This window comes from Salvelinus namaycush, chromosome 40 (assembly GCF_016432855.1).
Source record: "Salvelinus namaycush isolate Seneca chromosome 40, SaNama_1.0, whole genome shotgun sequence".
Taxonomy (NCBI): Eukaryota; Metazoa; Chordata; class Actinopteri; order Salmoniformes; family Salmonidae; genus Salvelinus; species Salvelinus namaycush.
Genome location: NC_052346.1, coordinates 18,122,032 through 18,147,449, shown reverse-complemented (window position 1 = coordinate 18,147,449; position 25,418 = coordinate 18,122,032). Strand labels below are relative to the sequence as shown.

General features: G+C 45.3%; 2 protein-coding genes across 4 annotated transcripts in view; one reads left to right on the top strand and one right to left on the bottom strand.

Annotated features, from left to right (window-relative positions):
- Positions 1-6,103: 6,103 nt before the first annotated feature.
- LOC120033116 (nuclear receptor subfamily 4 group A member 2-like) lies at positions 6,104-8,871 on the bottom strand. Its single transcript, XM_038979379.1, has 6 exons — positions 7,981-8,871; positions 7,418-7,547; positions 7,118-7,269; positions 6,780-6,982; positions 6,459-6,637; positions 6,104-6,360 (listed from the first exon to the last, which is right to left on the bottom strand). The coding sequence occupies exons 1-6, from the start codon at positions 8,869-8,871 to the stop codon at positions 6,104-6,106; spliced, it is 1,812 nt and encodes a 603-aa protein (XP_038835307.1).
- Positions 8,872-10,062: 1,191 nt separating this feature from the next.
- Positions 10,063-25,418, top strand: part of LOC120033115 (glycerol-3-phosphate dehydrogenase, mitochondrial-like) — a 33,651-nt gene continuing 18,295 nt past the window's right edge. For 2 of the 3 annotated variants that reach the window (XR_005473931.1, XM_038979377.1), the window contains exons 1-7: positions 10,063-10,149; positions 11,957-12,069; positions 15,056-15,064; positions 15,969-16,140; positions 16,528-16,652; positions 16,939-17,036; positions 23,656-23,819. Coding sequence is in view for 2 of the 3 variants with exons in the window: in XM_038979377.1 (XP_038835305.1) it covers positions 11,968-12,069; positions 15,056-15,064; positions 15,969-16,140; positions 16,528-16,652; positions 16,939-17,036; positions 23,656-23,819 (670 nt within the window). In the remaining variant the exon portion in view is untranslated. The remainder of the gene's footprint in view (positions 10,150-11,956; positions 12,070-15,055; positions 15,065-15,968; positions 16,141-16,527; positions 16,653-16,938; positions 17,037-23,655; positions 23,820-25,418) is intronic. The other variant, XM_038979378.1, reaches the window with a different exon arrangement.

Below are 25,418 nucleotides of genomic sequence, written 5' to 3'. Positions count from 1 at the left end.
CCACATATTTTTAAGCATCAGCAACCACTTTCAAGCCCCCACCTCTATCTAACCAGGAAGAGCGGATGAGAAAACAAGATCCCCAATGTAGGGTTAATGTCAAAGGTCAATGTATATGCCCAAAGGCTTCAAGAGAAGAAGAAGATGGGGCACATATTTGTTCTATGATAGAGGGCACCCAGTTCCAAGTTCATCCTTTCATACATGTGGAATCATCTACTTGCAGATACAGATGCTGAAACAGACCAACCAGGCAAAGCTCTTTGATTCCCAGTCTTCATCTCATGCTGTGACTACACTCTTAGAAAAACCCTTTGAAGAACCCTTTTTGGTTCCAGCTAGAATCCTATTGGGTTCCATGTAGAACCCTTTCCCCAGAGCGTTATACATGGAACCCAAAAGAGTTCTGCCTGAAACCAAAAAGAGTTCTACCTGGAAACAAAAAGGGTTCTCGTATGGGGACAGCCGAAGAACCCTTTTGGAACCCTTTTTTCTTAGTGTACATATTGCTTATGGGCAGATTCCTCCCAAGATGTGTCGTGTGTTCTTGTAACAGGCAAAGCGTTAGAAGTAGTGCTGTTCTCACTGCAGACATATTTGTTGTTGTGGATTTCTGAACCAGTCACTCCTGAGTCATGTTGTCAACAATTATATTTGTCATGGTTTCCGGTTAAATCTAAAGAACAACATCCATAGGTTGAAAACCACCTGGGGTCCCCACTTCTCCTGCCTTACCAGGGTCTCCCTGTGAGGAGGACAAATTAACCTTTTACTGCAGTGGGCCAAATCAGTGTCAGGACCACACAAAGTGTTTCTTGGTAGTCTTAAACAAATCTACTTTGAAGCAAGTATACACCTCACACACATGGTTATGTGTCACGCCCTGATCTGTTTCACCTGTCCTTGTGCTTGTCTCCACCCGCCTCCAGGTGTCGCCCATCTTCCCCATTATCCCCTGTGTATTTATACCTGTGTTTTCTGTGTGTCTTTTGCCAGTTCGTCATGTTTGTTCAAGCTTACCAGCGGTTTGTCTCAGCTTCTGTTTTTCCCTAGTCTCTCTTTTTACTCTCCCTCCTGATTTTGACCTTTGCCTGTCCTGACTCTGTTCCTGACCTCTGCCTGACCCTGAGTCTGCCTGCTGTCCTGTTCCTTTGCTCCACCTCTGGATTACCAACCTCTGCTTGACCCTGAGCCTGCCTGCCGTCCTGTACCTTGGCCTCTGCTCTGGATTATCGACCCCTGCCTGCCTTGACCGGTCATTTGCCTGCTCCTGTGGTTACAATAAACATTGTTACTTCACACAGTCTGCACTTGGGTCTTACCTTGATTCCTGATAGTTATGAGCTTAAAAAAAGAAGTCACCTGTACTATGTCAGATATAGAGTTGAAATATACTACATTTTCAGTTTGCATCCCAATATTACACTTTTTATCCATCACAGAAGACTGAAATATAACAACCGTTTACATAGAAACTGGATTTTCTGCAGTAAAAAGAAAAAATATTAATTATGTAATTATGAAAAATATTTATAACATTCCACCCATGAGGCCACTAGAGGGACATTTGATTGCAGGAAAGGGCTGTTCTCACTGCAGACATTATTTTTTTGTGGATTTCTGAACCAGTCATTCCTGAGTCGTTGACAAATCTCATTGTTGCCATTGTTTTTACGGTTAAATCTAATGAACAGCATCCATGGGTTGAATACCATAGTGATCTTACTGCTTCATAGTCATGTCCAGGTCTGCTGGTCTGGACATTGGAGAGATAGAAAACCTTTAGAGCAGTGATGTCTGTGTGGTTAACTGACCAGAATACATTAGCCAGTTAAACACCCCAGTGCTTGTACCTGCCTCAGGCAATGCCTAGTAGGATCCTACTGCTAAACCACTAACCATAGGGAGACACTGGGGGAGGGGGGATCTGTCCAGCACTGTGCAATAACACACTCTGAGAGTGACAATGTAGGTTACTATCAGAAATCAAAATGTTTTGTTCATAATGAATTAACAGGGTCTAAGTAGATTTGCTGTGCTACTAAAGTATTTCCACTGCAGCACAGGGGCAATATGATTTCTGATTTCTCTGCAGTGCAGGTTGGAGGAACTATCAGAGTGAGCTCCCTAATGGAGCCAGGTCAGAATCCTGCCCTGTGCATACAGATTGAGATATGGGAGGTTGTGTCCCCTGCAGTCTGGCCAAACTCTGGTCAAATAGAATCACTCCTCCCTGTGGACCCTCCCTCCTATTAGACAAACGGAGAAACTCTGGGTCTGTGTTTGACCTCACACACACCAGCCCACTCTCTGTAATGGAGAGAGTTTTTTTAATGTGTGTGTGTGTGTGTGTGTGTGTGTGTGTGTGTGTGTGTGTGTGTGTGTGTGTGTGTGTGTGTGTGTGTGTGTGTGTGTGTGTGTGTGTGTGTGTGTGTGTGTGTGCATGCGCATAACTACAAAGATACAAAATGAGAATCAGATTAAACATCGAGGCTATTGGATGGCAGGTTGGCTGCTCCATTCACTGTGTGATGCATATTAATCTAATGTGGAAAAACCTGTCTTTGATCAGGTACCCTGCTATATAAAATGTGGGTAACGATTAATTAGAATTTGTTTAATTGCTACACAGTCCCAGGATATCGGTTGAAGTACGCAAACATGCAATGAATGTAATTATTACAATCTGTATCTTGTAATGAAACGGATCATCAAGGGTTTGAAAACAATAATTATTTTGGGAAAGAAGTGGTCTATTTACACCAGACAGTCAAGCAGGATGGGCTTGTGTATTCATCCTATACTCCCTAGTTCCCCCAAGTGCTGTTGTCCAATCCAGTGATTATATTTCAAGTGTCCTATATAAGTGTCCTGACTTCATATTAGCTCGGGTAACCCAAACGTTCCCGTGTATCAAGTATTACAAGGTAGGATTTGACCCATCAAGAGTAATTTTAATCCTTTCCAATTATCTTCAGCTGTCTGGATAACCATTAACACTAGAGTAATTATAAACGATGCCTTCTCCTTGCTTACCAACCATAATCAAATCCTTTCATGGCTGTTTGGTTGAAAATTCATCTTCAGAAAAAGTCATATTGTGGTAATAAGAGAGGTAAGGATGTCTGTGTTTGTAAAGTATCTGAAGATGCCTTCTGATTCTCAACTAAAATTATTCAGTGGCAAGGTCGGACTGGATATAGGGCAATTCTGGTAAATTCCAGATGGACTGGTCCATCTTTATCCCTGTGGGCCTGCATAAATAGTTTTTTTTGCACAAAAGTATCATTATTTGGCTAGTAATGGGGGCCTCAAGGGACAAAATGGGCCGGTGTTAGAAATGTCCAGAATGATTGTCCCAGTCCATCCCTGTTCAGTGCATTCACTTGATTGTCTTCACAGTTGTAGGATTTCTATAATGATCTATACACATTGAGATTGGGGTTTGTCCTCAGGGTGAGGTAATGCTTTTTAATTGTTGGAAACTCTAGGGATGCACAGTTGCTTGCTAAGCCAATTGAAATCCCAGTGGGCAATTCCACAGAAAATACACTGTAATGCTTGAAGGGGTTTGGTAACCTAAACATTGAGAACATTGAGAAGCAAGACTCATTCTAATGTCTTGACTAACCTTGATCAAGCTCCTCATATTCATCACTCCAGACTTTTGTCTTGTTTCATGTCTCAGAACATCGACTTGGATAGAGGCTGGGGTTGTTTATGTTCAGCTCCCTATCTGCTATAGATGAAATCATGGTATTTTCACACATGGAGGAGGGCCACTACGGTGGCCTGGGTGCAGGGGAGTCTGGGCTGGCCATGATAAGGGCTTAGGGGCTTTGAAGGCAGCTTTACACTGAGATCAAGGTGGGCCACACAGACCACAACAGAAGTGTTCAGACCCCTAGAAATCCCTATAGAGTTTTACTCCTAAAATAAGCTATCGTCCTTACCAGAATGGCATGGCATGGCACTTGAAGGGTCACACAAGCTTAGAAAATAGCAGTCATGAAAAAGTTGTGGTTAATAACTGATTATTGTACAATGGATTACGTCAAATCAATTTTGAATGGAACGGTCTGTTTGGAATCTTCCTCCTTCAACATCAAGACTTTTGCTTTCCCCAAACACCCGCCCCACACACACCTACACACACGCATTTACCATTCATGATGTTGTAGGCCTGGCTGAAAGGTGTTTGATGCTAACAAGAGCCCATCCTTCTGGGATGGCCCCTGCCTGCCACTCTTCATCCACACCATTATCATAAATGTGACATTTCACAGATAGTATTGATTACTTTATCTTAGCATTTCAGCCTGCATGACAGGCCGGTGCAGAGAGCAGTGTTTCTATTGATCTCTAGCCTATTAAACCCTCTTGTGAGTATAATCGTTGTTATAAGACCTTTTACTGCCTATAGAATCAATGGTTCACATTTCCAGACAGGACAGAAGAGACGTCGTATTTGAAAATCTGTCATTTTCATCTACATGCCCTCCACCAATGTGTAATAGGCATTTTCTAACCTTTCCCTGGAAGAGAGACTGCACATATAGGGAGCTGAAATCATACGTATATAATGCTATTTAGTTCTTCTGTGAAATGTTTAGTTCAGGACACAATGTGTTTACTTACATGCCAACACTGAAAAACATTGGCTTGCATGTTTCTTTAATGCCAATCCTATCCTGAGGGTTTGGTTTGGAAATGTCATGTAGACTATTATATAGCAGGTCAAATCACACACTCCAGCAATTTGTTCCTACGGTCCATAACGTGAGTCTTATTTAATCTTTCTTAGTTCAGTTGGTAGCGCATGGCGCTTGTAACGCCAGGGTAGTGGGTTCGATTCCCGGGACCACCCATATGTCAAATGTACGTCGCTTTGGATAAAAGCGTCTGCTAAATGGCATATATTATAAAACCGCTAAACGACAACGGTTTGACAACATTGTTATTTGATTGACATTCTGGTTCATGATAAATCCATGTGTAATAACAGAGCACGTAGTCAATCTTCAACTCAATCTCTACTGAGGAGAATGACCTTTCCTCGTCTTGTTGTTGCCGGAGAAATCACATTTAGTAGAAAGATAGGCTATAACATTCACTTCACTGGAGAGGAAACTGTGTAGGAGAAACGTTATTTCTATGAGAACTTCCAGTATGTTGGGAATAGGTAACATTTTACATTAGGTCTGGTTATACAATTTGGTTTAATTTTATTGTCGTTATTTGGAATTTATCGTCTGACCATCTGATGACAAATGTTTGATTCACATATGTTACACTAGTCCTTAATCAATCAATGATTGTCAGACAAATCTGTGGACAAGAAAAATAGGAAAATATTTAGTAGCTTACTATTTAATATTAACAACATATTTCCCCATTATCATGTTTGATGATTTATGACGATATGTCAGCAACTAAAATAAAGTCAGAAATCCTTATAAATTGCCATCATAAATAATTGTTCATTTAAAAGTGTAATAAACGGCATGAATTTTATTTTGAATGGAAAAACCTGACATTGTAAGCCCCTGACCAATCAAAATGACGAACACATTTACAAACGTTAGATTATTTAGCAGTATACGTTATTAATTCAAATGCAATATAACCACAGTCCAGGTGTGACAAGACAATAAATAGCCTACATAAAACATCTCTCGTAAATTATTTGATAAAAAATAAATCTGTATACGTTCGAGGCATATATGTTCCATATACATTATCCAGTGTCTACATACAACAACATAGTTATCGAAAATGGTTAGTTATCAAATTAAAATACTCACAATTCAAAGCAAGACCAAATAGTTCAAGACATCCATGTTCTTCAGAAATCGACGATATTGTAATATTGTCTAACTCTTCATTATGTTTAAATTAAAAACATCTTAAAGGTTGTGTTGTCTCTTTTGTATCTGGTAATGCAGACATGTAGGCCTATAAACATGATCAAGCGCTCTTATGAAGAGAGGTACAAAAACTATGGAAATAAATATGAGAGAAAATGCATAATGCGTGATGTAGGGAACTCAAAAATGGCCTTATTAACCTCGCCTATCTGACATGATGAAAGGATATATGGCACCTAAAAGGGCAAAGTATCGAGGAAAAGCTTGTCTATTATTGCAGGTGGAGGGACCAAGTCTTCCAGTTTCAAGTAGAATATCCTCTGCAGACCTTGTGTACATAGCGTGCGAAGTTCAGGCAGCTTTCCCAAGAGTTTTGACAAGTGATTTGGTCGACTGACACTTCCATCGTTAAAAGTCACTTTGTCTTTCAAACAGTTCACCATCTTGTTCTGAAGTTCCTCTACTTTCCTGGGCTCCTTCAGCCCATGTCTCTCTGAAACAATGACAGGGTGCAATTCGTTTCAAAACTTAACCCAATGGCATTATATGCGCATAGATTCAGAACTTAGGGTTAGGGTTTTATTAGCCTACCTGTTACTGTGGCAATGGCGCATATGCAGGAGAATGTTGCAACGTCTATATTCATACTTTGAAGGTTTGCAGAGAACTCCGCTATGGTGTCAATCCAGTCTCCAAAGCCGCGCCTACACTGAAGCCTGTGCAAAACCAATCCGTTGCAGAAGATGAGCTTTCCTTCCTCAGGGTTGGACCTGTAATATGATAGCATCGCATGATTAGGATTCGGATACCGACTTGGCAATAAGATCAAATGGATAATATCACGCGTAATTGTTGCGCGTAAAATGACTATTTATATATGTGCACTTTTTGATATGCTATTGTATAAGATACCTGTAGGCCAAACGCAGTACGAAGAGTTCCAGGAAGGCTGATTCGAAGAGGAGATCTTGGTCCGGTCTCGGCAGATCGGTAAAACCTGGGATCTTTTGCGCCCAGTCCCGGATAATCTCCATGGAGACGGTCAGGACTTCGTAGAACTGCTGTACATGTTGCGTGTCATCTCCGGCGATTTGGCTGTCAGCATTATTCTGGAACTAGAAGGTGATGTTAAATTGAACTCATAAACCCAATGCTCAACGGTATATTTTTAAAACGTATTTTATGACTTATTTTAGTAATAAACTGGTGCGCAAAGTGATGTGGATTGCATGACCGAGGCTCGTACTTACTCGGGAGTAGTCCAGTCGAGACAATGAGGGGTTGGAGTCCACATGGGCCCTCACTAGCGCGCTAAGGATGCTGACAGGTGACAAAGGGTCTTGAATTTTATGTTTGGAGGGTAACCGGCCACGTCGACCCTTTAAACTGGCCGTCCTGACGACTGAATAATGAAAAATATAAATTAAGTTGTTTTGTATAAATAATGACTATTATGCTTTGAAAAACACATTCTGCCTACAAATAATGTGTAAATACATTTCAAGGAAATGCGTAAAGTTGTGGGTTTTAAGAAGTAGAACAAACCTTACCTTCTTTGACCATTCCAGTGACAAGGCACTTTTGGAAACGGCAGTATTGGCACCTGTTTCTCCGGCGTTTGTCAACTGCACAGTTTTTCCCAGCTAAACACACATATTTGGCATTTTTCTGGACAGTGCGCTGTGAAGAAACACAGAGGAGAACACCTTATAGTTGCCATTCGATGCGTTGCAACCTGAAGCTTTGATACATTGATCAAAGATAGCCATTAAAATACTTTTGCCACGCATATTGACAATGGGAAATGAACAGCCATGGCGTTGCAGCATTCCACCTACTCTCCCAGCTGCATAATGCATCATAGCAGCGGACGAGGCAGACAGTGGGTAAATATAGTTCCGTGGCTACTCATAATATTAAGTTTACCCTCTCCCAGTCCTCTATTGGCATGACAAGGAGATGAAGGTTCTTGATTTTGAAGGGATTGTATCAGGAGCCAACAAACAACACAATGAATCAGTAGCCTAAATATTAAAATACATTTAAATGGAATGTTAGTTGACCGTTAGTTCTAAATGTATAACAATCCCCGCAGATATTTAATGTAACATACCTTGAAGAATCCCTTACAGCCCTCGCAGGTGCGCACGCCGTAGTGCTGACAGGCGGCATTGTCTCCACACACGGCACATAAAGCATCGGTGTTGGTGGGTGATCCTTGGCAAGGAGGCGACGGTGCTTGGTTATCCATAAAGTGATGTCCGTGACCGAGCTGGAACGAATAGGGGGAACCCACCCTGTGCTGTTTCCTTAGGGAGCTGGAACCAAAGATGCCCTGGCTCTCCAAGCAATGATACCTGCCTGAGGTATCTGGGTTCACGGACACCTGGAGGGATCCGTCAAATCTCATCTGGCACGTCGACAAAGGACTACCGGTTTGGGAATGCTTGAGAGAAAACAAGGATAATCTGGATATGGCATTTTTCCGCTGCTCCATCCTGTGCGCCACCGCCAAGTAGTCCTGGTGAAAACTGTACAGAGATCCAGAATCATCCCACGCATGGCTGGGTGGACTCTGGAATGTCTGTGTGTGTGGAGAGGGGGGCTTGTAGTAAACGGACCCGGAGGGAGTGACCATCTCATCGGACTGATGCGGCTGGTGGTGGTGACTCTGCTGGTGGTACATGGGGATGTCCTCAACTTTGATGGATGACTGCTCCCCCGGATGGGGCATTTGGAATAGACAAGGGGGTTTGACGTCATAGTTCGAATTGTTACAGTAGCTGTCCACGAAAACACCGACATTTGGAAGATTGGTGATAGTGGCTGATGTGATTTCTGTGTTGGTCAGGTCCATGCTAAACTTGACAAACTCGGGCGTTAGGAAGTCGCAGTTATGGCTGTGGTGCTCTCCAGCGGCGTGGAAGCTGCTTGCGCTCTGTTGCGAAGCAGCGGGACTAGCTCCTTGAGGTGACGATCCGCACTGAGCCTGGACGCACGGCATAGCTGCTATAATGAGAGAGGGAGACATATACTTATATAAATCGATCTCCTTGTCAAGCCATAATCCCATCCAATGCAGATGCATTGCACGTAAATTAGAATGTTTGCGTAAAAGCGCACGAGACGTGTTTGATTAGCCTATTCTGTCACCACTCTCTAGAACATGTGCCAACAGCAAAAGCATTGCCTCTATAATGGCGCCACGTCTCCAACATTATTTGTGGTCTTACCTTCTGTTGTATGACTATTTTCAAAGACACAATGTCCGAATCACTTCCTGGAGTTATGATAATATCCACTCGATGTTGCTCCCTGCTTAAGAATTCGAAAAAAATCAGTCACAAAAATTACAAACCTGTAAAGATATGAATTTATAAGCAGATCATTACTTTCTGACCACATTAATGTTATACTGTTGAAAACAAAATGTGAATTTTAAGACATTTAAACCAATACCTTAAACTGTCACCCGGTGCATCATAATACATACATTTAGAGGATTACATCTTCTCCACTGTATCCATATCCAAGTGCAAATGTAGTATTGTGAAGAGAACGGGGCAGATGGCCATGCACCTCCCCAACTGGCTGCTAGACTGGCCGCGGTTGACACTGACAATGTGCCTTTGTTTATGTGGCTCGGAGTCAGAATACCACTGCCCACGTGCCAAAGACACTGGACGTCATCGAGCATTACGCGCACCAATCCCTTCCAAGGATGGATGTTTCAGATACAACTGTAAACGCACGATAGCTTACAGAATCTTATAGAATAGAATATAATATAATAGAATGTTTAAAAAAAATTGACATCATCATGAAAGAATGATAAAAAAAACATCACATGATAATAGACATGAACGCATATGGGTTGGCGAAATGCCTGATGAAAGCGTTGCATAAACAATCTCACCTCAATTCACAACTAACTTAATGATATGCATAGTTGCATTTACAGCAGCCTACGCCAAATATAGAGGTATGTACGAAGATACTAAACAACAATCATGTAAAATAATGACTAGGGCTGGTGACACTAGTGGCACCATAGTGACCCCGCACTATTGAAGATGGGGATTCCTGAGGAAACGTTGTGCAATGTTGCCCTTCGCATACCTCATTATTATAGCAACGCCCTCTCCAACCTGATTGGATAATTGTGTAATCCCATTGGTCTACCCATATGTCAGTCTACTAATCTTTGCTTCCTGGTTCTCCTTGCTGTCAGAGTTGTATCACGGTTCTCCCGGCGTTATCATCAATTGAACATAGAAAATCAGTAAGTGAACGATTTAGAATAAATATTTGTGCCCTTTCTTTATTGTTATATTGATAATATGAAAAGTTGAGTGACTGGCAGCGAGCCAGACAATATAATGGCGAACGTCAATGCGGCATTGTACGCATTGCTAGAACACTCTCTCCAGTGCACCTTCAACGTTTTCTGTTCTGTTTCTGTTACGATGATGATACGGCATTCCGTTTTATTTTATACCGTTCTATAGAATAGAAACACTGTGAAATAGAGTTATATTTTCTTCCTGTTGCATTTGCATTGGATAACCAGTATCACCGAAATGGGGATGGATTAACTTTTTTTATTTTTTATTATGTAACGTATAAGAATTGGAACAAATGCTAAGTTAGTTTGTCCTCTAAATTCACGTTGTCGTGTTTGTGTAAACACTCGGAACCTTCATATGAGTTCTGTTCTTGCATGTGTCTCAAACTAAGATGTTGTCTTAGAGGGATTTACTGTATGTAATGTGGATGGTGGCGTCTGTATCTCGCGTGATCATGTCTCTTCCTCATGTGGTTCCCTGCTTAATTTCTTCATTTTCTGTCATTCAGTTGAGTAAACGGCTGCTGCCATGTGGGATTTGGCCCTGGTGTGTTACGTTGGAGATGTGTCACCAGGAAGTAATGCCATTCTGAAACCAATAATTTACTTGTCTCTCTGCGTGGGCTGGGCTCTAAGACCCCTCCACATTAATTTCCCCTATACTGAATCATGCTGAGTATTATTAATAATAAAACAAATAATACACAAATGTTTTATTTTCACGAAAACTGGATAGGTGCAGTGAAATGTGTTGTTTTACGGGTCAGCCCTAGTAGTATAGAGCGCCTTGCTTAATCTTTCGGTTACTGGGGTAACTCTAACTAGTACTGTAGGCTACCTGCCGCACTCTAACACAATCACTGGATCAACACGACGATGTCATGCTACATGTTCTTTTTTTCTTATTATCATATATTTGATTTTATGATCCATCTGATGAACACATGATACACAGGTAATAAACACAGAACGCAGCTTTGTCTCGTCCAAAAGGATTTGCCTACCTACATTCATGACAGATAAGAAAATGACAGACATTTTTTTATTCTCCTCATTTTATGAGAGAAATCATTACCTCTGGCCTAGTGAAACAAGAGCTGCTGGTGTGCATGCATAGACCACTATGATGTTTGCTCGGTTGTAGATTAGAATATATTGAAAAATATGTGTCTTTTACGCAGATTGTCAGAATGATGGAGAGAAAGTGGCCATCATGTCACGGCACCTGAGTGGGTGAACCAGGTGTCGTCTTAACTCCTGAGTAGCGCAGTGATCTAAGGCCCTGCATCTCAGTGCTAGAGGCGTCACTACAGCCCCTGGTTCGATTCCAGGCTGTATCACAACCTGCCGTGATTGGGCGTCCCATAGGGGCGGCGCACAATCGTCCCAGCGTCGTCTGGGTTAGGGTTTGGCTGGAGTAGGCCGTCATTGTATTAACTGACTTGCCTAGTTAAATAAAGGTTAAAAAAATGTATTAACTGTCAGACAAGTAAGAATGTTAAACAAAAGTCAGCTGTCATCCAAATGTTTCACACAGACACTCCCAGGGCTCCCACACGCTCCTCCACTACTTCTGCCTGTGAATCCCATGCCCCCCTACCCCCACATTGTCCCTCAGCACCTGGCCCTAGCTGATTGGCTCTTTGCCCTCCTGTCACGCCCTCTCCACATGATCACCTGTCATGTCATAAGCAATATAACCCAGTGTGTCTAACTCAGTCCACTGCTGTGTGTTGTGCTGCAGGAACAGCATCAATGGCGTTCCGGAAGGCCTTGAAAGGGACAGCTATCATCGGGACTGGGGCGGCCGCTGCTCTTCTGGGCATATCACAACTGTCGGAATACAGAAAGACACAGGTAGGCCTGGGACATTTGAGACATTGAGATGACGTAGTGGGTTGCATTTCACACAATCTGCTTGTGTTGTTGTTTTGTAAACTTGTTTTTCTGATACTTGTATGGATGTTGAGTTTATATGCTGCATTGAGGACAATAACGTTTTCTAATCTCATCTTTGTGTTGCCATGGTTGTGGTAGTCTGTTTCTAAAGTCAGGACCTGTAAATTACACCTCAGAGTCCCTCTGCATCAGGTTATAGATAGTAATGAGTGGGAGAGCTTCTGCCAATGACAGGGCAGGCTCCTGGGAGTCTACTAGGGAATGCTGGGAGAGCATCTGCCAATGGCAGGGCAGGCTCCTGGGAGTCTACTAGGGAATGCTGGGAGAGTATCTGCCAATGGCAGGGCAGGCTCCTGGGAGTCTACTAGGGAATGCTGGGAGAGTATCTGCCAATGGCAGGGCAGGCTCCTGGGAGTTTACCTGGGAATGCTGGGACAGCATCTGACAATGGCAGGGCAGGCTCCTGGGAGTCTATAGGGAACGCCCATCTGGGCAGCAGGTTGGCATTTATTGGGATGACTAATGTACTGGAGGCAGCTCTGCAGAGTGGTCACTAGCTGGCACACACCTTAACCATAGCCTTAACCACACTGCTAATGCCTAACCCTAACCTTAAATTAAGACCAAAAAGCACATTTTTATTTTCATGCATTTTTACCATATAGCCAATTTAGACTTTCCAGCTGGCCTGTCTAGTGGAAATGGCTCAGTTCTGCCTCCAGGACAAGATTCATGACAATAAACATCAACCTGCATCTGGGCATGTCTTATCTAGACTGAGGAATGTGTTCCACTTTTATTCAACACTATGCTGCTCAGGTGGGACTGCTGTGTAGAGTGAAGTTGACCTGAATAGAAAGACAGTCAATGGGACTGCTGTGTAGAGTGAAGTTGACCTGAATAGAAAGACAGTCAATGGGACTGCTGTGTAGAGTGAAGTTGACCTGAATATGAAGACAGTCAATGGGACTGCTGTGTAGAGTGAAGTTGACCTGAATAGAAAGACAGTCAATGGGACTGCTGTGTAGAGTGAAGTTGACCTGAATAGAAAGACAGTCAATGGGACTGCTATGTAGAGTGAAGTTGACCTGAATATGAAGACAGTCAATGGGACTGCTGTGTAGAGTGAAGTTGACCTGAATAGAAAGACAGTCAATGGGACTGCTATGTAGAGTGAAGTTGACCTGAATATGAAGACAGTCAATGGGACTGCTGTGTAGAGTGAAGTTGACCTGAATAGAAAGACAGTCAATGGGACTGCTGTGTAGAGTGAAGTTGACCTGAATAGAAAGACAGTCAATGGGACTGCTGTGTAGAGTGAAGTTGACCTGAATAGGAAGACAGTCAATGGGACTGCTGTGTAGAGTGAAGTTGACCTGAATGTGAAGACAGTCAATGGGACTGCTGTGTAGAGTGAAGTTGACCTGAATAGAAAGACAGTCAATGGGACTGCTGTGTAGAGTGAAGTTGACCTGAATAGGAAGACAGTCAATGGGACTGCTGTGTAGAGTGAAGTTGACCTGAATATGAAGACAGTCAATGGGACTGCTGTGTAGAGTGAAGTTGACCTGAATAGAAAGACAGTCAATGGGACTGCTGTGTAGAGTGAAGTTGACCTGAATAGAAAGACAGTCAATGGGACTGCTGTGTAGAGTGAAGTTGACCTGAATAGGAAGACAGTCAATGGGACTGCTGTGTAGAGTGAAGTTGACCTGAATGTGAAGACAGTCAATGGGACTGCTGTGTAGAGTGAAGTTGACCTGAATAGAAAGACAGTCAATGGGACTGCTGTGTAGAGTGAAGTTGACCTGAATAGGAAGACAGTCAATGGGACTGCTGTGTAGAGTGAAGTTGACCTGAATGTGAAGACAGTCAATGGGACTGCTGTGTAGAGTGAAGTTGACCTGAATGTGAAGACAGTCAATGGGACTGCTGTGTAGAGTGAAGTTGACCTGAATGTGAAGACAGTCAATGGGACTGCTGTGTAGAGTGAAGTTGACCTGAATGTGAAGACAGTCAATGGGACTGCTGTGTAGAGTGAAGTTGACCTGAATGTGAAGACAGTCAATGGGACTGCTGTGTAGAGTGAAGTTGACCTGAATATGAAGACAGTCAATGGGACTGCTGTGTAGAGTGAAGTTGACCTGAATGTGAAGACAGTCAATGGGACAAACCCTGATCATAAAATAGTCTACTTTCTGTCGCAACTTGCCATAAACTGCCTTATGAAGTGGTAAGATGGACTTTAGCTATGTGACGTGAGTAGTTCTTATGCCTTGTTTCATTTGCGTTAATAAAAGAAGGGAACATGACTTATGATGTTTGTTTAGTACAGTGAAATAATCAACACTATTTTGGTGACAACCAATCTAAAGAACGCTGAGGGGCAATGGGAGTCCTGATTTTTATTTCATTATTTTTCATTTATTCAAATCTGATGAAGCTCATGTGGATCATATAACATAGCGTCTGAAACTCCAGGGAACTGGAAAAAATACACCTCCATGATGTTTCCATGGCGATGCATCACTTGATATTATTAATAGGGAAACTGCTGTGTGAAAAAGCATTAGACTGGTCCCAGATCTGTTTGTGCCGAACATGTTTGACATGATAATGACTATATTGACAGCACAAACTGATCTGAGACCAGGTGACCACTGCATCACTGTAGACCAGGGATTGAAATAGCCAAGGAGTCGCGTGGGTAACGTTAGAAAGAGAGAAACAGGTGCATCTCTTGACCTTTGAACCTAGTCAGCGCCACAGATATAAATACGTCTTACAGTATATCTTCTATTTCAATGGTCTGTTATTACTAGTGACATACCAGGTCACTTGTCTAAAGCAGCTGACCCTTTGTGTGACCCTTTGTCCTAATGTGAACTTTTATTTCTGTATCCTGGTATAATATCTTGTCCCCCTCACCTTCCTCCCAAACAAGAATAAATGGGTAAGCAAAAGTGAAACACCTCCGAAAAAATTATAATAATCTGCAATCAGGCATGCGGACGACAGAGGCCATCACTAACTAACCCTGGAGAATCTACTGCTAATTGGATAAATATGTCTGTTTGGTCTCCTCTGTGACAAGGGCACAATCTCTTTCTCTCTTTCAGCTTGAACGTTTTTCTGTTTTCTGTCGGTGGGCGATTGGACATTTGCATGACATCCACTGTCTCACTGACTCCATGTACTCAACGTGATTGCAGGGCAGACTGCCACTTAATTGTCTGTGGGTGTTTTAAATATGCACGTCCATGGAAATAGACACTAATTATTTGATCTTGTTTGCTGTTACGGCCCTAAATTACAAATGCCCGGGTTTCATTCACAGATTTGCAAGTCAAATGGACCAAGTGGCATCGCAGCAGCTCGATGTAATCATTTAGAGAATAAAATGCTAAATAGAAAAATGAATAAAATGTTTCATTACGACAGCCATCCTTGACTTGCTTGTCCCCATGATCCTTGAGTTCAGAACAGACTTGATTTGACTTTGTTCTTTTTCCCTGAGTTCTTTTGTGCTTTTGCAAATCAGACACCAGGAATCATTGTTATTATCTAAGTCCTGCAAGCAGGGGTCGTTCTGTATGAATATGATTGTGGGTACAACCCTTACCGATATGGGTACCTGATGTTGTTGTGACCATCGATATCTATGGTCGTGACAATGTTGCTGTGACAATGTAGACACATCTATCCCAGAGGAGATTATCCAGGCTTTAAGACATTGCTTTATGCTTTCACTAATCTCTGAACCCAGAGCCAAATCTTGATTATTTTCACAGTCTGTCACAAAAGACTATGCCTTCACAAAACCAGATGTAACCCTGCCTGTACTACATGTTGTCCAGGCACGGCTGGCGTACGTAGCGGCGGAGGGGGAGTTAAAGCAGCCCTTTAAAGATGAGCTCCCAACCAGACAGGCTCAGCTCTCCACCCTGCAAGACACTGAGGAGTTTGACGTCCTTGTCGTAGGGGGAGGGGCCACGGGCTCCGGATGTGCCTTAGACGCTGTCACACGCAGTGAGTTCCCATGAACTGCACCATTTTGGAAAACCTTTTTGTTTGGGGTCAGTTACATTTCATTTCAGTCAATGTGCAGGAGAGTCGAGGCTATTCTTCTCTCAATATTATGAGGCCCTCAATGCAATATGCATGCCTTGCCATTTTCCCTTCATGCATATTACACGACAGGAGAAGCACATGGAAGTCCTAACCTACCAAATGCCTCCTGAATAACTCTGACTCTGAGTGTGCATCTGAAATGGCACCCTATTCCCTATATAGTGCACTACTTTTGACCAGAACCCTATGAGCCCTGGTTTAAAGTAGTGCGCCACATAGGGAATAGGGTGATATTTCAGACTGTCTAAATCTTGGTCTTGTCTTGATTTGTCTCTGCTCTCCTAGACCTCAAGACTGCCCTGGTGGAGAGGAATGATTTCTCATCGGGGACCAGCAGCCGGAGCACCAAGCTCATCCACGGGGGAGTACGATACCTCCAAAAGGCCATCATGAAGTTAGATTACGAACAGGTAAACGGCTCGTTTTTCCGATGCTGCCTGACAGTTGGTTCCCTCTGTGATCACATTGCTTTGTTTTCCCCCGTTGTGGACATTTTATCATTGAAAAGAGTTTGAGAGGTTGGAAGATTCAGAGGGTTGTAGGGCACTAGGTGTTTCCCATAATCCTTCCTTGGTCTGCTATTGTGTGAATGCTACCGGCATACTCCTACTCTTCTACCAACAAGTACTGTGTTATGTGTTAGATGTTATCCACCCATTTTACTGACCTCTGAACCCCTCTTTCCCCTGTTCTCAGTACATGATGGTGAAAGAGGCTCTCCACGAGCGCTCCAACCTGCTAAACATCGCCCCTCATCTGTCTGCCCCACTACCCATCATGCTCCCTGTTTACAAGTAAGACACGAGTCCACACAGTTAGTAGAATGAGCGTTATACCCTGTCAACTGAAAATGTTCTGAGTGTGTGGTGGTTGTTTAAAACATGTATACACATTTTCAAATGTTCAATCGTATACAAGCCAGAATGCGATTCTGTATAACAGACAGCTAGTTATACCAGGTGTATTTACATGTTACCTCTAGTGGTTACTTCTAATGGTTACCCTCGAATGGTTACCCTCGAATGGTTACCCTCGAATGGTTACCCTCGGATGGTTACCCTCGGATGGTCACCTCGAATGGTCACTGACTGTAAGTCACTCTGGATAAGAGCATCTGCTAAATGACCAACATATAAATGTAATTGCTGAATGTACTCTGTCTACTGGGCTGGTATAAAGATGTTGTACTGTACTGTCTGTTTATAGATGGTGGCAGCTGCCGTCCTAAATCAAATCAAACTTTATTTGTCACATGCCCTGAATACAACAAGTGTAGACCTTACTGTGTAATGCTTACTTACAAGCCCTTACTTACAAGCTTACTTACAAACCAACAGTGCAGTTCAAGAAGAGTTAAAAAAAATATTTACCAAATAAACAAGAGTAAAAAATAATTAAAAGTAACACAATAAATTAACAATAACGAGGCTATATACTGGGGGTACCGATACCGAGTCAGTGTGCGCGGGTACAGAAGTAATTTGTACATGTAGGTAGGGGTGAAGTGACTATGCATAGATAATAAACAGCGAGTAGCAGCAGTGTACAAAACAAATGGAGGGGGGGCGGGGGGGTCAATGTAATAGTCCGCTGGCCAGTCGATTAATTGTTCAGCAGTCTTATGGCTTGGGGGTAGAAGCTGTTAAGGAGCCTTTTGGTCCTAGACTTGGCGCTCTGGTACCGCTTGCCGTGCGGTAGCAGAGAAAACAGTCTATGACTTGGGTGACTGGAGTCTCTGACTGTTTTATGGGCTTTCCTCTGACACCGCCTATTATAGAGGTCCTGGATTGCAGGAAGTTTGGCCCCAGTGATGTACCGGGCCGAACGCACCACCCTCTGCAGCGCCTTACGGTCAGATGTGGAGCAGCTGCCACACCAGGCGGTGATGCAACCAGTCAGGATGCTCTCGATGGTGCAGCTGTAGAACGTTTTGAGGATCTGGTGACCAATGCCAAATCTTTTCAGTCAAAAAAGGTTTTGCCGTGCCCTCATGGACCATGATAAATCGATGGTGATGTGGACACCAAGGAACTTGAAACTCTCGACCCGCTTCACTACAGCCCCGTTGATGTTAATGGGGGCCTGTTCGGCCCGCCTTTTCCTGTAGTCAGGAAGTCCAGGATCCAGTTGCAGAGGGAGGTGTTTAGTCCCAGGGTCCTTAACTTAGTGATGAGCTTCGTGGGCACTATGGTGTTGAACGCTGAGCTGTAGTGAACAGCATTCTCACATATGTGTTCCTTTTGTCCAGGTGGGAAAGGGCAGTGTGGAGTGCGATTGAGATTGCGTCATCTGTTAGGGTGGTATGCAAATTGGAGTGGGTCTAGGGTATCCGGGAGGATGCTGTTGATGTGAGCCATGACCAACCTTTCAAAGCACTTCATGGCTACCGACGTGGGTGCTACGGGACGGTAATTATTTAGGCAGTGTCACGTTCCTGACCTTATTTTCCTTTGTTTAACTTTGTTTAGTTGGTCAGGACGTGAGCTGAGTGGGTAGTCTATGTTATGTGTTTCTATGTGGGGTTAAATGTGTTGCCTGATATGGTTCTCAATTAGAGGCAGGTGTTTGACGTTTCCTCTGATTGAGAACCATATTAAGGTAGGCTGTTCTCACTGTTTGTTTGTGGGTGATTGTTCCTGTGTCTGTGTCTGTTGCACCACACGGGACTGTTTCGTTTGTTCGTTCGTTTGGCTAGTCTTTCCTGTTCGTGCGTTCTTCGTGTCTATATGTAAGTTCTCAAGTTCAGGTCTGTCTACGTCGTTTGTTGTTTTATAGTTTGTGTAAGAGTTTTCGTGTTTCGTCTTTCTTTAATAAATTCATTATGTCTACATTCAACGCTGCATTTTGGTCCGACCCTTACCCTAATTAGACAGCCGTTACAGAATCACCCACCAACAAAGGACCAAGCGGCGTGGGAGAAAGCAACAGCGATCGCAGGATTCATGGACATGGGAGGAAATATTGGACGGAAAAGGTCCATGGGCACAGCCAGGAGAATATCGCCGCCCTCGTGAAGAGCTGGAGGCAGCTAAAGCCGAGAGGCGGTGGTATGAGGAGGCAGCATGGAAGCGAGGCTGGAAACCTGTGAGTCAAGCCCTAAAATTTCTTGGGGGGGGGGGGGGCTACACGGGAGTGTGGCGAAGTCAGGTAGGAGACCTGCGCCAACTCCCTGAGCTTACCGTGGAGAGCGAGAGTACGGGCAGACACCGTGTTATGCGGTAGAGCGCACGGTGTCTCCTGTACGTGTGCATAGCCCGGTGCGGGTTATTCCACCTCCCCGCACTGGCAGGGCTAGATTGAGTATTGAGCCGGATGTCATGAAGCCGGCCCAACGCATCTGGCCACCAGTGCGTCTCCTCGGGCCGGCATACATGGCACCAGCCTTACGCATGGTGTCCCCGGTTCGCATACACAGCCCAGTGCGGGTTATTCCACCTCCCCGCACTGGTCGGGCGACGGGGAGCATACAACCAGGTAAGGTTGGGCAGGCTCAGTGCTCAAGGGAGCCAGTACGCCTGCATGGTCCGGTATATCCGGCGCCACGTCCCCGCCCCAGCCCAGTACCACCAGTGCCGGCACCACGCACCAAGCCTCCTGTGCGTCTCCAGAGCCCTGTTCCTCCTCCACGCACTAGCCCTATGGTGCGTGTCTCCTGCCCATTACCACCAGTGCCTACACCACGCACTAAGCCTCCTGTGCGCCTCCAGAGTCCTGTGCGTCCTGTTGCTGCTCCCCGCACTAGCCTGAAGGTGCGTGTCCTTAGCCCGGTACCTCCAGTTCCGGCACCACACACCAGGCCTACAGTGCGCCTCAGCCGGCCAGAGTCTGCCGTCTGCCCAGCGGCGCATGAACTGCCCGTCTGCCCAACGCCGTCTGAGCTGTCCGTCTGCCAAGCGCCACATGAACTGCCCGTCTGTACTGAGCCTTCAAAGCCGCCCGTCTGTACTGAGCCTGCAAAGCCGCCCGTCTGTACTGAGCCTTCAGCGCCATCTGCCAGACAGGAGCCGCTAGAGCCGTCCGCCAGACAGGAGCCGCTAGAGCCGTCCGCCAGACAGGAGCCGCCAGAGCCGTCCGCCAGACAGGAGCCGCCAGAGCCGTCCGCCAGACAGGAGCAGCCAGAGCCTTCCGCCAGACAGGAGCAGCCAGAGCCTTCCGCCAGACAGGAGCAGCCAGAGCCTTCCGCCAGCCATGAGCAGCCAGAGCCTTCCGCCAGCCATGAGCAGCCAGAGCCTTCCGCCAGCCAGCCATGAGCAGCCAGAGCCTTCCGCCAGCCAGCCATGAGCAGCCAGAGCCTTCCGCCAGCCAGCCATGAGCAGCCAGAGCCTTCCGCCAGCCAGCCATGAGCAGCCAGAGCCTTCCGCCAGCCAGCCATGAGCAGCCAGAGCCTTCCGCCAGCCAGCCATGAGCAGCCAGAGCCTTCCGCCAGCCAGCCATGAGCAGCCAGAGCCTTCCGCCAGCCAGCCATGAGCAGCCAGAGCCTTCCGCCAGCCAGCCATGAGCAGCCAGAGCCGCCAGCCAGCCATGAGCAGCCAGAGCCGCCAGCCAGCCATGAGCAGCCAGAGCCGCCAGCCAGCCATGAGCAGCCAGAGCCGCCAGCCAGCCATGAGCAGCCAGAGCCGCCAGCCAGCCATGAGCAGCCAGAGCCGCCAGCCAGCCATGAGCAGCCAGAGCCGCCAGCCAGCCATGAGCAGCCAGAGCCGCCAGCCAGCCATGAGCAGCCAGAGCCGCCAGCCAGCCATGAGCAGCCAGAGCCAGCCAGCCAGGATCCGCCAGAGCCAGCCAGCCAGGATCCGCCAGAGCCAGCCAGCCAGGATCCGCCAGAGCCAGACAGTCCGGAGCTGCCCCTCATTCCGGTGTTGCCCCTCAGTCCGGTGCTGCCCCTTAATCCAGTGGGGTTAATTTGGAGGGTGGCCATTTGGAGGAGGCTACGGAAGCGGGGATTGACTATGGTGGGGTGGGGACCACGTCCGGAGCCGGAGCCGCCACCGTGGACAGATGCCCACCCAGACCCTCCCCTTGAGGTTCAGTTATGCGGCCGGAGTCCGCATCTTGGGGGGGGGGGGGGGGGGTACTGTCACGTTCCTGACCTTATTTTCCTTTGTTTAACTTTGTTTAGTTGGTCAGGACGTGAGCTGAGTGGGTAGTCTATGTTATGTGTTTCTATGTGGGGTTAAATGTGTTGCCTGATATGGTTCTCAATTAGAGGCAGGTGTTTGACGTTTCCTCTGATTGAGAACCATATTAAGGTAGCCTGTTCTCACTGTTTGTTTGTGGGTGATTGTTCCTGTGTCTGTGTCTGTTGCACCACACGGGACTGTTTCGTTTGTTCGTTCGTTTGGCTAGTCTTTCCTGTTCGTGCGTTCTTCGTGTCTATATGTAAGTTCTCAAGTTCAGGTCTGTCTACGTCGTTTGTTGTTTTATAGTTTGTGTAAGAGTTTTCGTGTTTCGTCTTTCTTTAATAAATTCATTATGTCTACATTCAACGCTGCATTTTGGTCCGACCCTTACTCCTCCTCCTCATCCGAGGAGGAGGAATTAGACAGCCGTTACAGGCAGGTTACCTTCACTTCCTTTGCCACAGGGACTATGGTGGTCTGCTTGAAACATGTAGGTATTACAGACTCAGTCAGGGAGAGGTTGAAAATGTCAGTGAAGACACATGCCAGTTGGTCCGCGCATGCTTTGAGTACAAGTCCGGGTAATCCATCTGTCCCCGCGGCTTTGTGAATGTTGACCTGTTTAAAGGTCTTCCTCACATTGGCTACCGAGAGCGTTATCACACAGTCATCCAGATCAGCTGGTGCTCTCTTGCATGCTTCAGTGTTGCTTGCCTCGAAGCGAGCATAAAAGGCATTTAGCTCATCTGGTAGGCTTGCATCACTGGGCAGCTTGTGTCTGGGTTTCCCTTTGTAGTCAGTAATCGTTTTCAAGCCTTGCTACATTCGACAAGCGTCAGAGCCGGTGTAGTAGGATTCAATCTTAATCCGGTATTGACGCTTTGCTTGTTTGATGGTTCGTCTGAGGGCATAGCGGGATTTCTTATAGGCATCCGGATTAGTGTCCCGCTCCTTGAAAGTGGCAGCTCTAGCCTTTAGCTCGATGCGGATGTTGCCTGTAATCCATGGCTTCTGTTTGGGATATGTACGTACGGTCACTGTGGGGACGTCGTCGTCAATTCACTTATTGATGAAGCTGATGACTGAGGTGGTACACTCCTCATTGCCATTGGATGAATCCTGGAACATATTCCAGTGTGTGCTAGCAAAACAGTCCTGTAGCGTAGCATCCGCATCATCTGACCACTTCCGTATTGAGCGAGTCACTGGTACTTCCTCCTTTAGTTTTTGCTTGTAAGCAGGAATCAGGAGGATAGAATTATGGTCAGATTTGCCAAATGGAGGGTGGGAGAGAGCTTTGTATGTATCTCTGTGTGTGGAGTAAAGGTGGTCTAGAGTTTGTTTTTTCCCCCTCTGGTTGCACATGTGACATGCTGGTAAAAATTTGGTAAAACTGATTTAAGTTTGCCTGCATTAAAGTCCCCGTCCACTAGGAGCGCCGCTTCTGGGTGAGCATTTTCTTGTTTGCTTATGGCCTTATAGAGTTGGTTGAGTGCGGTCTTAGTGCCAGCATCGATCTGTGGTGGTAAATAGACGGCTACGAATAATATAGATGAGAACTCTCTTGATAGATAGTGTGGTCTACAGCTTATCATAAGGTACTCTACCTCAGGCGAGCAATACCTCGAGACTTCTTTAATATTAGACATTGCGCACCAGCTGTTATTGACAAAAAGACACACACCCCACCCCTCGTCTTACCAGACCTAGCTTCTCTGTTCTGCCAGTGCATTGAAAATCCCTCCAGCTCTATATTATCCGTGTCGTCGTTCAGCTACGACTCGGTGAAACATAAGATATTACAGTTCTTAATGTCCCGTTGGTAGGATAATCGTAATCGTAGGTCATCAATTTTATTTTCCAATTATTGCATATTAGCAAGTAGAATTGATGGCAGTGGGAGTTTACTCGCTCACCTACGGATTCTCAAAAGGCAGCCCGATCTGCGTCATCTTTTCCTCCGTCTTTTGTTCATGCAAATGACGAGGATCTGGGCCTGTTCCGAGGAGAGCAGTAAATCTTTCTCGTCAGACTCGTTAAAGGAAAAAGCTTCTTCCAGTTCATGGTGAGTAATCCCAGTTCTGATGTCCAGAAGATATTTTCGGTCATAAGAGACAGTAGCAGCAACATTATGTACAAAATAAGTTAAATAATAAGGTACAAACAACGCAAAAAAAACGAACAAAATAGCACAATTGGTTACGGGCATGTAAAACGTCAGCCATCCTCTTCGGCGCCATCTTAGATGAACTACTGGACTGGTGGAAAGATGTTGTACTGTACTATCTGTTTATAGATGGTGGCAGCTGCCATACTACTGGGCTGGTATAAAGATGTACGACCTGGTAGCTGGAGGCCAGTGTTTGAAGAGCAGTTATGTCCTCAGTAAGAACAAGGCTCTGGAACTCTTCCCCATGCTGAAGAAAGACAAGCTGGTGGGAGCCATCGTCTACTATGATGGTGAGTATTTCTCATTATTATCTTCGTTGAAAGGGCTTTTTAGTCCAGGAGTAGGTTTAGTCTGGATCCGGGGAACTGGTCCAAAATGTGTTACACTCACTGTAAGTCTCTCTGGATAACAGCGTCTGCTAAATGACTAAGATGTATAAGTGTTGCTGGACATACCAACACTTCAGTCAGTAATGCTCCGATAGGATGGTAATAACCTTCTCATTTATCAAGATGCTTCTCTTCTGTTTGCTAAGTGGGCTATGTCTAGGGCCGGTTTGCCATACATTAAGAATTCATATTAGCCTACACTGTTATTAAACAAAACAAAACTCATGTTCATAAAAATACTGCCTTTCTCCCAACAGTAACAAAATAATTTTTCCTTAGTGTGGGTGTGATTGAATGTGACCCAAGTCAACAACAAGACAAGACACAAGGCAGCCGGTGGCCATCAGATCTCACATGTCCATTGATGCCTGAACCAATGCGTCTGCGAGCAGCTTGTGCTCTCTCTGTGCCTTGGGCCAAGGCTGTGTAGTGTGTGGGTGGCCTGGATTGGCACGGAGACGACCAATCAGATGTTCCGGCTCTATCTGGGTGTACTCTGTGCAGAGAATGTCCCATTAGTTGACTGGAGGCCTCTCTTTTTCAAACCAACAACAGCCAACTCTGTGTCTGAAGGCTTTCTGAATGAGTCTCCATTTAGATTCTACAAGGTCTCTCCAAGAGTGGAAAGACAACCTCTTCTCTGAGGGGGATAATATACCAGGCCAGATACCTGAGCAACAGTTCATCACATTTACTCACTTGACTTTCTAAGGAAGAGTGAGGCATGTTGATATTTTTTTTCACATTTTGTTTATTTTAATGCATTTTGTTTATTTTAATGCGTTTTGTTTATTGCTCATTTGAAATGTGCATAACATACTTGTAGCTTAACACTTCTTCCAGGCTGAATGTTTGTGTATGTATTGTCTCTGGGAGTGCTGACTGTCCTACAGAGAGAATATTCGGAAGGGTTTTGTGTTGGGTTGAAGCAGCATTGTTGGGTTGGTTTGTACCCCTCCCCCCGGGAGGCTGAGGGGGTCTTTTCTCTCCAATTATTCCGTCTGAAACAATCACGGCCGTGACATTTCAAAAGCTGACCTTCTCTGCTACCGCGGCTCAGAGAAGAGGAGAGCAGTACCGTGGTCTGACTGCCAGACTGCTCTGTCTCCTCCTGTTCTTCACCCTGCCGGGTGGGATCTTGGACATCACCAGCGTTACTCATTTCCCAGGAGACCAGTGTGGTCCAACACACATACACACACACGCACACGCACACGCACAGGCACACACACACACAGACAGGAGTCCTCATTCTTACTAATTCATTCTGCACAAGTGTGTAATTTTATTTTTTCAGCAAGCAACCATGAACTGGTTTGTTAGACGTATCATATTTTGAGATAACGACAGGGTCTCCAGTCATACCTTCTGCTGCCTAATGTGAGGCATCAGCCCAGCCAAGCACACCCCAGCCCCACTCCAGCCCACGTCAGCCCACCTCAGGCTAGCACTGCCCACCCCAGCCCAGCCCTGGCTGTCTGTCCCATCCCACAAGCTATG

Bases quoted from the DNA above. Each gene is read 5' to 3' on its own strand.
- LOC120033116 (XM_038979379.1), bottom strand. From the start codon at position 8,871: ATGCCGTGCGTCCAGGCTCAGTGCGGATCGTCACCTCAAGGAGCTAGT. The intron at 6,983-7,117 runs GTAAGTACGAGC...ATCACCTTCTAG, and splicing joins CTCGACTGGACTACTCCCGA to TTCCAGAATAATGCTGACAG. The intron at 6,638-6,779 runs GTATCTTATACA...ATCATATTACAG, and splicing joins GTACTGCGTTTGGCCTACAG to GTCCAACCCTGAGGAAGGAA.